The 11870-nt window shown below is 35.7% G+C and overlaps 1 protein-coding gene and 1 long non-coding RNA gene across 5 annotated transcripts in view; one reads left to right on the forward strand and one right to left on the reverse strand.

Moving 5' to 3' along the window:
• The window catches only part of wdr90 (WD repeat domain 90), a 47173-nt gene extending 36205 nt beyond the window's left edge, over positions 1-10968 (forward strand). For all 4 annotated transcript variants that reach the window (XR_015525273.1, XR_015525272.1, XR_015525274.1 and 1 more), the window contains 8 exons: positions 302-470; positions 593-715; positions 3375-3555; positions 4573-4703; positions 6495-6638; positions 6724-6843; positions 10340-10418; positions 10503-10968. Coding sequence is in view for 1 of the 4 variants with exons in the window: in XM_087309972.1 (XP_087166098.1) it covers positions 302-470; positions 593-715; positions 3375-3555; positions 4573-4703; positions 6495-6638; positions 6724-6843; positions 10340-10418; positions 10503-10660 (1105 nt within the window). In the remaining 3 variants the exon portion in view is untranslated. The remainder of the gene's footprint in view (positions 1-301; positions 471-592; positions 716-3374; positions 3556-4572; positions 4704-6494; positions 6639-6723; positions 6844-10339; positions 10419-10502) is intronic.
• LOC147831142 (uncharacterized) lies at positions 6450-10969 on the reverse strand. Its single transcript, XR_015525434.1, has 2 exons — positions 9170-10969; positions 6450-7756 (listed from the first exon to the last, which is right to left on the reverse strand). It is a non-coding gene; the product is annotated as an uncharacterized LOC147831142 (long non-coding RNA).
• Positions 10970-11870: the final 901 nt, after the last annotated feature.

Genomic DNA, 11870 nt, shown 5'->3' on the forward strand with positions numbered 1-11870 from the left:
AGGGCGGGCCTTTCAGAGGAACTAGGAAACATATCAGTCGTTTTCATGTTAGCTGAGTAGCTGTGTATAAACTTTTATGAAAAAGTAACATGATTTCCTTCAAGTGAAACATGAGCACACATTGCTTTGCATCTTATAAACACAACCAAGCCTTAAAATTACGTTCTGGACCACCCCTTTAAGCTATTCAAATGAGGTAGAAACGGGTTTCAGTTATGATATTTTGTGTATATGTTTGTTTTAATTACTCTTGAAATGTATGAAATAAAGCTTGACGCTTGACTTGTTTTGAACCTATAAGAACTCAGGTGCAGCTTGAGCAAGAGCTGCTGTTGGATGGTACTATAGTCAGTGCTGCGTTTGATAAGGTCATGGACATGGGGATTGTGGGTACGACAGCAGGAACCCTGTGGTACATCAACTGGACCGACAGCACCAGTATACGGCTGATCAGCGGGCATAAGAGCAAGGTGTGACACAAAACCGCCTGTTCTTCTCTGGCACATGAAATATTAGCAAAACCTTCCAGAAACCAAAAGCTGAAATGAGGATTCTGAAAGCGGATACGACCCGGTTTGTGTTGGTGTTGTAGGTGAACGGTGTGGTTTGTAGTCCAGACGAGCAGCATTTCGTCACGTGTGGGCAGGATGGCAGTGTCAGAGTTTGGACGCTGCAGAGCCATGAGCTGCTGGTGCAGTTTCAGGTGCTCAACCAGGTCAGTTTAAACACTGTGATATAATGTTAAATGTGTACGGTAAATACAGTAATGTCAAGAAGTTGTGTCCAGAGCATTTGTTTTTAATGACCATACAGGTTAAATTAACCTTCATGTTAGGTTTGGGTTCAGTATGACACCAGGCATACTACACACACACGGCTTTCTGAGCTACCGAGTGCATCTGAGTTACAGAGAAATGCAGAGGCTTTTTTCTCTTATACGATGTGCAGTATCAAACATTTCACCGTCATTAAACACACCGGGCTCTATTTTGACGGTCCATGCGCAGAGCACAAAACGCAGCACGCAAACGCTTTCAGAGCGTGTCAGAGCGCATTTTTGCTAATTTAAGGACGGAAAAATCCGCTTTGCGCCATGGCACATGGTCTAAAAGAGTTGAGTTTATTTTCTTGATGAGTTATAGGTGTGTTTTGAGAATAAACCAATTAGAATCTCATCTTCCATTACCTTTAAGAGCCAGCTGTGTCGCGCCATAAGCGCATTTTGACGTAAAGTTCACTTTCGCTTTTGCTCTCGTGGATAGGGAAACCTTACAGCACAGACATCAATTAGCCTATAAATAATTAATTTCGTTTGTTAAGCGCAAAGATTTGTTTCAAAACTATTTCTAAATTCAGTTCTAATTTCCAGCAAACGACTAAATTATTAATAATAACCAAGTGTGGTCAAAATACTGAGTTATTTCCAAATACACCTGCTATGCCCCATATTGTCTAAAACCTGACAGGTGGACAAATCTAAGCTTGTTTTTAATAAAAACAAATATAAATATGGATATAATAAATAATAGTGCTAATAATAATAACATTATACAAAAGCAAATTGTTATGAATAAACTGAAAAAGCCTCCCGAGATGAAGAAAGTATGAAGGCAGTGGTTTTTAAATCTTCAGGTAGGCTAGAAATTAATATGTTTTGTAATATTTTAATCATTTATATTTATATCCTGTATATATCCTTATTATATCCTATATATATCCTTAATAAAGATATTTGCGTATTGCTCTACATCTTGTTTGTGGTGTGTAAGCCAGGCGCACTTTGCGTCAGACAATAGACCGACTTTGTTTTGGTCTAACGATCAGACTATTTAGTTTCTCAAAATAGCAACGCGCCAAAACATGCCTGCTTTTTTAGACCAGATGGGCGCACATTTAAGCGCAAATGCATTTGCTATTTAAACAGTGTGGCGCAACACCTCAAAATGACCCTTGCGCCGAGCTAAAAGTGGCAAAAGAGTATAGCGCCACGTCTTGCACCACATTGCGCGGGGTGTATGATAAGGCCCACCGTCTTTCTCCCCTGCTTGTGTGTTTGTTTTTCCTCTGTCCGCAGCGCGTGCCCAAATGGCAACTCCCATTTTTATTCAAACCCTTCCCGTTTTCCCTCCCCCGACACTCCCACCCAAACAGAGCTAGACACGCCCACTTTCCTGACTTTTTCCAAACTAGAGGTGTAAAAACACCCTTGTGAAACGGGGGGTTTCATGGCCCTTTAAGATAAGTAGAAAAAACATATGTATCTTCCCATTCAGGCTTTTTCAAAATAATTGTAGCTGTTCTGATGTCCTGCATGACATGACCGGGGTCTATTTGTTGAATAACATATGGAACTTATTCATTCATTCATTTTCTTTTCGGCTTAGTCCCTTTATTAATCTGGGGTCACCACAGCAGAATGAACCGCCAACTTATCCAGCAGCGGATGCCCTTACAGCCACAACCCAACACTGGGAAACATCCATACACAACCATTCACATACATACACTACACACAATTTAGCTTTCCTAATTCACCCATACCAAATGTGTTTGGACTTGAACATGCAAACTCCATACAGAAATGCCAGCTGACCCAGCAGAGGCTCGAACCAGCCGCCCTTCTTGCCGTGAGGCGATTGTGCTACCCACTGCGCACCGTGACGCCCCATATAGAATACTCCTATTTTTTTTATATGCAAGTTATACAATTAATTGTGTATTTTTTTCTAATGTGCACAATACTGCTTAATGTTTGAAGTAAAGATACACTAATTTCGGTCACACTTTAAAGCAAAGTTTTATTAATGTCTGTTGATGTATTTATTATCATAAGCTTAGAATGAACAATATTTGTACAGCATAAATTAGTCACAGTTCAGCATTTACTAAAGCATTATTTACATCAAAATCATATGAATGACTGTATTTTCATTAACTATCATTAACAAAAATGAATAATACTGTAATAAATCTATTGTTCATTGTTAATTTTAGTTAATACTTTAGCTAATATGGTAAAGTGTTATCCTTATTTCTATGATGTTATTTTTTCATTAAGTTCAGGGTTGATGGAATTCACTTTTAAATAGAGGGAAAAAGTTCATTAAAACATATTGATATAATTTGCACATATTAATCACTGAGTCAGTGACCCAAGTGCAGCAAAACTCAGGATAACAGGAAGATTAGTCTATCCAAAATTGTGGGACGTTATTTTGAGAAAAGGAAAATGCTGAACTTAGTTTATTGTGTTTAATTGACACAGTATTTTGGCCAAAAAGGATTTTACAGATGCATTACAACAGTTCTATGCAATTTATTGTGTGTATATAGTATTTCTTCTTCCATTTGACTTTATTGTGTGTTGATGTCAGAGCTGTGAGTGTGTGTGTTGGAGTCCCCCAAGGGGTGTGTGTGGCTCCAGGGGGCGAATGTGTGTGGCAGCGGGATACAGTGATGGGACAGTGAGGATCTTCAGTCTGGATTCAGCAGAGATGGAGCTCAAACTACAGCCTCAGCCTGATTCTGTGTGTGCGCTGCAGTTCTCGCACTACGGTCAGTGTGTGGGTGTGTGTTGACTGAGTGTGCCAATGTCTGTGTGTGTCATATTTATATATAGTCAGAAGTCAGAATTATTTGCCTTCCTGTTTATTAGCCCTTTTGTATATATTTTTCCCCGTTTTCTGTTTAGCAGAGAAAAGATTTCTAATTACTGATTTCTTTTATCTTTGTCACGATGACAGTAAATAATATTTGACTAGATATTTTTCAAGACACTTCTATACAGCTTAAAGTTACATTTAAAGGCTTAACTAGGTTAATTAGGTAAACTAGGCAGGTTAGGGTAATTAGGCAAGTTATTGTATAACGATAGTTTGTTCTATAGACTATTGAAAAATATATAGCTTGAAGGGGCTAATAATATTGACCTTAAAATGGTGTTTAAAAAATTAAAAACTGCTTTTATTCTAGCTGAAATAAAAAAAAATAAGACTTTCTCCAGAAGAAAAAATATTATCAGACATACGGTGTAAATTTCCTTGCCCTGTTAAACATCATTTGGGAAATATTTAAAAAAAATTAAAGAAAAATAAATTAAAGGGTGGCTTATAATTCTGACTTAAACTGTATACAGAAATGCCCACTGACACAGAAGAGGTTTGAACCAGCAACCTTCATCGTGCTACACACTGCGCCACACACACAAACACACACACACACACACATATATATATATATTATATATATATATATATATATATATATATATATATATATATATATGTATGTATGTATGTATGTATGTATGTATGTATGTATGTATGTATGTATGTATGTATGTATGTATGTATGTATGTATGTATGTATGTATGTATGTATGTATATATATATATATATATATATATGTATGTATGTATGTATGTATGTATGTTCATATACATGTATGCATACACACACAAATGTGTATATGTGTGTGTGTGTGTGTGTGTGTGTGTGTGTGTGTGTGTGTGTGTGTGTGTATTCATTGTCTGATTGTGTGTGTTTATTTGTTCACTATTTTTGTGTGTGTAGGTGATGTGCTGTTGTCTGGTGCTCGTGATGGTGTCATCACTGTCTGCAGTCCCGTCACTGGAGTGTCTATTCGCACCATCACTGACCACAGGGGGGCCTCCATCAATACATTGCAGTGCACCAGCAAACAGGTTTGAGCATCAATAAAGTATGATCTGCCAATTGTGTTGCCTTTGAGAAATGCACAGCAAACTTGAAGCTCATATAACATCACAATTTATATTTGCATTTTCTATATTTTAAATTTATACATTAGAATGTAATTAAATGTATTTATTTTATGTATTTATTTATTCATTCATTCATTTAATTATTAATTTATTTATCCATTTATGCATTTCTTTATTCATGCATTTACTTATTCATTTAAAAAAAAAAAATTATTCATTCTTTTATTCATTCCTTTAGTCAGTCACTCATTCATTTATTCATTCATTCATTCATTCATTCATTCATTCCTCCGGCTTGCATGGTTCAGAATTGGTAGAGCTACGCATCAATGAATTTGCTCTTCAGTGTTTGGACTCTCAGTAATGACTTTAAACCACACTGAACTAAACTGAACTGAACTTAAACACTTAAAACTTAACTAACCTGATCCAGTTACTATGACCATTTATGTGAAGCTGCTTTGACACAATCGACATTGTAAAAGCGTTATACAAATAAAGCTGAATTGAATTGAATAGAAAAATTCATTCATTTTTTCCTTTTTCATTCATTTATTTATTCATTAATTTAGTCACTTATTAATTCATTTATTAATATAATTATTTATTTGTTCGTGCGTTTGTTTGTTAGTTTGTTCATTTAATCTATTCGTTCATGTATGTATTTATTTAGTAATTAATTAATTTATTCATTCATTTGTTCATTAATTTGTTCATGTATTCATTCATTTGTGCATGTATTTATTCATTCAGTTATTTATTAATTTCTTTATTCATTAATTTATTTTTTTATTTATTCGTTCAGTCAGTCATTCTTTCATGCATTTATTTAATTACTAATTTATTAATTTATTTGTTTATTTATTTACTCACTTATTCATTCATTCATTCATTCATTTACTAATTTATTCCTTTATTCATTCAATTATTCACTCATTTATTTATACATTCCTTCGTTCATTTATTTATTCCTTTTTAATTTGTTTGTTCGTTCGTTCATTCGTTCACTCACTCATTTATGTATGTATTTATTAATTCATTAATTCTTATGTTCATTCATTTATTTATTTATTCATTTATTTATTTGTCCATGCATTTGTTTGTTCACTCACTCACTTATACATTCATGTATGTATTTATTTATTAATTTGTTTATTCATTTATTTTTTTATTTATTTGTTTATTCATTCATTTATTCATTCATTTATTTATTTTTTCATTCATTTTTTTACATTTTTCATTTATTTGTTAATTCGTTTATTTTTTCATTCATTTATTCATTCATTTATTTATTCATTCGTTTATTTTTTATTAATTTATTTATTTTTTAATTGATTTTTTCAGTCATTTATTCATTCATTCATTTATTCATTTATTTATTTTTCATTGATTTATTCATTAATTTATTTTTTATTCATTAATTTATTTTATCATTCATTTATTCATTCATTTTTTTTTTTATTTTTTTTTTTATTCGTTTGTTTATTTATTCATTTATTTTTTTATTTATGTGTTCATTCATTCACTCACTCAATCATTTATTTATGGATGTATTTATTTATTTTTTCCATTAATCATTCGATAATTAATTTATTTACTCATTTATTCGTTCATTTATTTATTCGTTCAGTTATTTATTTATTCATTTATTTGTTAATTCATTTATTTTATCATTCTTTTTTTTATTATTTATTCGTTCACTCACTCATTCATTCACTCTTTTATTTCTGTACTGGTGTAAATGTTTTCTAGTTTAAGGAGTTTGGTTTGGATGGAAATGAGCTCTGGCTCGCTGTGAGCGCAGACAGGCGTGTCAGCATCTGGGCTGCTGATTGGACGGATAATAAATGCGAGCTGCTTGATTGGCTGACGTTTCCAGCTCCCAGCCCACGAGAGGTAATTGGGACATTTAGCCAAAAAATACAGATTTATTTACATGTTTTATACTAGCTCAAATGTCTATTTTGTTTGTGTTAATCAGGATTTACACACGTTGCCACCCAGTCTGGCAGCATTCAGCCCAAGTCAGAGAGGAGTTGTGGTTTACACCGGTTATGCTATGGAAAAAGAGATCATCTTTTACAGCCTTTACAAAAAACAGGTACTTAAACACATGGATGGACTGATATAAAATGGGATATAATGATGAACTGCTGACTTGTTGAAAATCTTTTCAAATATGTGACCATTCAAATGAGTTGAGATGCCAGATATCAGGGGTCACCACAGCGGAATGAACCGACAACTACTCCAACAAATATTCTGTTTTTACGCAGCGGATGCCCTTCCAGCTACTACTGGGAAACATCCATACACTCTCACATTCACACACAAGCATACACTCTCACATTCACACACACTCATACACTACGGCCAATGTAGATCCAATTCACCTATAGCGCATGTCTTTTTACTGTGGGGGAAACCGGAGCACCCAGAGCAAACCCACGCCTGTACCTCCTTATTTGGAGTTTAAATGAATGATTCTCTAAAGTGAACTGACAATCTTAAGAAACAATTATATGGTAATTTAGGCACATCTTACCGCTAAATTAAACTTTTTAATGTCTGTGTCTAATCAAAATGTGCAATGTTTGTTTTTCTAGTGCACATTGTTGTTCTTTAGGTGAGCAATTCATCTGCGTAAGTTAACCCACCCTAAAGAACAGTCAAATCATTGTGCTTCTCCGTTTGATTCGTAGCCGCGACCCTTTTACCGTTAGTTTTCCATGAGGGAATGATGCTCAAAACAAAGCCCCGCCCCGTACTCAATATTCGGTTCCAGTTGGAAGTACATCAATATACTGAAATAAAAGTCTCAGCAACTTCTCTTTCAAGTGGACGTTACAGTATTGTTCACAAGCGCAGTGCTTCTGAGTTTACAGCGGTAACCTATGAAACTGCTGTTCATAAGCGCCACCTGCTGGCAGAGAGTGGGTCTAAGGCTCATTCAGCTTGTCTGTTTAATGTAGTAGGTCAGTAGTTTCACAAAACTATGGTTTTCCTTTAAATCCCTATAATATATAGTCTAATTCAGATGACAAATTGCTCTTGTTACATGTGTGCTGCATTTTTGTTTGTATCATGATCAAAATACAGTGGTTGCTCTCATTTTAAAGGGGACCTATTATGCAAAAATCACTTTTATAAGAGGTTTAAACACAGTTGTGTGACAGGAGTGTGTGAATATAACCAGCTCATAATGGTAACCATTTATTAATTTTATTTGTTGTAATGTTTTATTTGTTATAATTTGTTGATTTGTTTAACTTCTATTTGGGTTTAGTTTTAATATTTAAATTACTTTTGTTAAATTTCAATTTCACAAAGAAACATGCAGCTAAACCTTAATAAAAGGACACCTTTTTATTTACTTTGTGATATGAATAATAAAATAAAGTACAGTAAAGGGACAGTTCACCCAAAAATGAAAATGTCTTCTCTCACCCTCAGTTGGTTATAATCCTTTATGAGTTTTTTGTTTTGTTTTTGTTTTTTAACAAAAAAAGAAGATATTTTGAAGAATGCTGAAAACTTGTAACCATTAATTTCCAAAATAGGAAAAACAAATAAAATGGAAATCAATACATTCCAGCATTTTTCTAAATATCTTCTTTTGTGTTCAAAAGAACAGCCAAACTCAAACAGGCTTGGAACAATTAAAAGGACAGTAAAATATATCAAAATGTTCATTTTTGTGTGAACTATCCTTTTATTACAAACATGAACTGTTTTAAAAACGTTTTAAACTTGTAAAACTCCTTCTTGAGGTGCAGATGATTCCAGAGAGCTGATTTGTTAATCCCTGTTGCTTTCCGCACGTCCTGTCTTGTGGATATGTTTAGAAGCATTACTATGGAGACATGTTAATATGCGGCTGTCAATCAAATCAGTGGGTGGGGAAACCGCACTCCTACGTCACGTTGCGGTTGGCCTCAGAATTGCAGGGATTTGGATCGTATTTTAACGTCAGGAAAGTTAAAAAAAGAGACTTATTGGGTTTCTATTACTCTGATATGACTGTGGACATACTATACCTACACACAGTCCTGTCCAAACAGCTTACACAAGATTATTTTCATCAGAGATGCCCCTTAAATCTTATTTTGTTAAAAAAAAGATGTGAGAAAATTGATTCATGAATTGAATTGTGAGTTCAGTGTATCCAGGGTGTCCGCGGGGCCTTAAAAAGTATTAAAAGTTTATAAATCAATTATGAGAAAATTAAGACCCTTAAAAGGTATTAAAAATCTTAGGGTGCTTTCACACTTGGTTCAATTGCGTGGACCGTACCCAAGTTGGATTGTCTCCCCCTGTCACCTCCTCGGTTGGTTTGTGTTCACACTGTCTTTTTTCCTTCTGAACCCCGGTACACTTGCGTCATCGAGCTGCTGTTTTGTTTACGGCCGTTGCTAGGTGACGGTCACGAAAGCAAGCGCCGAAATGGAAAGACATCCACACATGTCGGTCATTCAGCTTTAACTGAAGCCTTTGGTTTGGGACATACAGAAAGCGACTCGTGTCCATCTGCCGCAAACATATTATACACATTCAGAACATCACACAGTGTCTACAGAAGCTGTTTTGGAGGAGACAAGCAGACATCACTGTGTACCACTGTGTTTGCCCTGGCTCAGTCCCTCGTGTCACCAAGGTGTGAAATGTGACACACTCACACACACACACACACACACACGAACGAATGTTATGAAAGCGATAGTTTGTTGTACAGTTGGCGGTTCAATTCCGTGATTTGTTACGATTGCATTCACATCAGAAGTGAACCGTACCCCAGACCACCTCTTTCAGGCGGACTCTAGTTCGGTTCACAGGTGCGCACCCGAGTTCAGAAGACATGTTCACACTAGCTAAACGCACCAGACTATGATATCAAACAAACCCTATGGGGGACCAAAAGTGCTAGTGTGAAAGCACCATTAATCTCGTTTTTACGAGGTTTTAAATATTGTTCAAGTGTTTTCTAAAGTGTTTGACTCCAAAAAAGCCTAAATATATTTATTTACTAATATTAACAATGGCGTGCTCGATCCACACAATCAGTTCGGGCCGGGCCAAGCTTTTCCATCTGGGTTAGGTCACATAATTTGCCACAAATGCGAGAAGGTGATGTGACGCTCTCCACATGTAGCGAAACCATAGAGTGAAACAGACTACAAAATGGGAAAATGTAAGTTTGCGTACTCCTAGTTGGAGGAAGACCAGTTTAAACAGTGGCTGAAGCCTGTCGCTGAAAACATCCGCGTAATTTATTCCTTCAAGCTTTGTTTCTTCCGAGTTTATCTGAGTTCTGTTGGCTTATTTAACCACAACTGTATATTGAGTTAAAGGTTTGATACTGATTAGAACTTAAATGGCGATGAGGTCTTAAAATATTCTGTGAAGGTCTTTAAAAAGTCTTAAAAAGCTATTAAAATTTCCTTTAGGACAACTGCATGTACCCGAGTATTCTTACATCCCTAGGCCCTCTTGACTTTTATAACCATTGCGTGAACCTCAGTTTTCTCCTCAAAATTTTCATCTGCCGAACAAGATAATGATGAATAGTTTTTGTGTGTGTGTGTGTGTGTGTTTTTCAGATTGTGAGGACGATCTCTCTCTCCGACTGGGCTCTCAGTCTCTGCTTATCTGGAAAACTGCTCGCTGTTGGATCAAACCGTTAGCGCTTTGCTTTATAACCATAAAAGCATAATGTTTATAAGTTCTACGTTCGTCTAACAGTGTTGTGCTTTGTGTTTTCAGAGCGCGTCCTGAATCTCATTCATTCCTCCAGTGGTCGCTTCCAGGATTTTACGTCTCACAGCGACTCCGTTCAGGTGTGCAGCTTCAGCATTTCTGGATCCCAGCTCTTCACCGCTGCTCACAATCAGCTCCTCCTGTGGACTGTAAATGGGTTGTGATGCTAGCACAACACTCATGCTAACGCTACATCCTTACCCTTTTTAAACGATTAATAGTTTTACTCCTCGCAGTTCAGATTGCGTAGTTGTTTTTTATAGAAATGCACTGATGTCAGAGCAGTTCTGTATCCAGTTAGCAAGACTTGAAGTTTTAATGACTGGTGTTTTTGTACTTGTTTTTATATTAATTTTAATACATTTGAAAGATGGTGCTTTTAGGATTATTATTTTTACGTTTTACAATGTTCAAATGCCCTGATATGGTCATGCACTTTAAAATTTATAATTAAAGTTCATAAAAACTGTGATATACTGATGTTTTCATTGAATAAAACCAGTGATATGGGGCTCTATTTTAACGATCTACTGTAGGCGCCAGGTCTAAAGCGCAGGGCGCAAAAGCATTAAGGCTGTGTCTGAATCCACTTTTGCCATTTTAAGGATGGAAATTCAGCTCTGCGCCCTGGCGCATGGTCTAACAGGGTTGTGCTTATTCTCTTTATGAGTTCTGAGTGTGTTTTGAGCATAACATGCATTAAACCAATCTCATCTCTCATTCCCTTTAAGAGTCAGTTGTGTCGCGCCAAGCCGCATTTGCTATTTACATGTTGGACTTTGTAAGTGGAAAAACTGAACGCTTCACTAGCGAGAAAACAGTAAAACAGAGCATCTGCAGCACGAGGATAAAGAACAAGCCTCCTTCATTCAGCCTCTTTACTTTCTCTTTACTTTATTTTTACTCTTTGCTCCTGTACTTTCGTATAGGGAAATGTGTTGTACGCACTCCACTGATGACATCCATTAGTCTACATGTTTAATTTAGTTTTTTAAACTCAAAGATTTGCTTCAAAACTATTTCTAAATTCAGTTTCCAGCAAAATAATAAATGAACAATAATAATGAAGTGTGGTTAAACAACTGAGTTATATCTAGGGCTTAATTTGTCCTGGAACAAGTCGGATCTACATCTGGCACCTCATCCACCCCTCGCTCTTCACTTTCTTTTTTTGTGGATTCAATGGCGGCTTTTTGTGGATCAATGGCGTCTATTTCAGTTTTTTAAAATAGCAATGCGCCAACAATGTGCCTTAGAACACCTTCTTTTTAGACCAGCACACCAAGAGTCCACAAAGTGGCGCAAATGGATTTGCTGTTTAAACAACGTGATGCAGAATGTGACCATATCAAAGAATCAGACCATAGATGTCTT

Source organism: Danio rerio, chromosome 24, assembly GCF_052040795.2.
Source record: "Danio rerio strain M-AB ecotype USA chromosome 24, GRCz13ab, whole genome shotgun sequence".
NCBI lineage: Eukaryota > Metazoa > Chordata > Actinopteri > Cypriniformes > Danionidae > Danio > Danio rerio.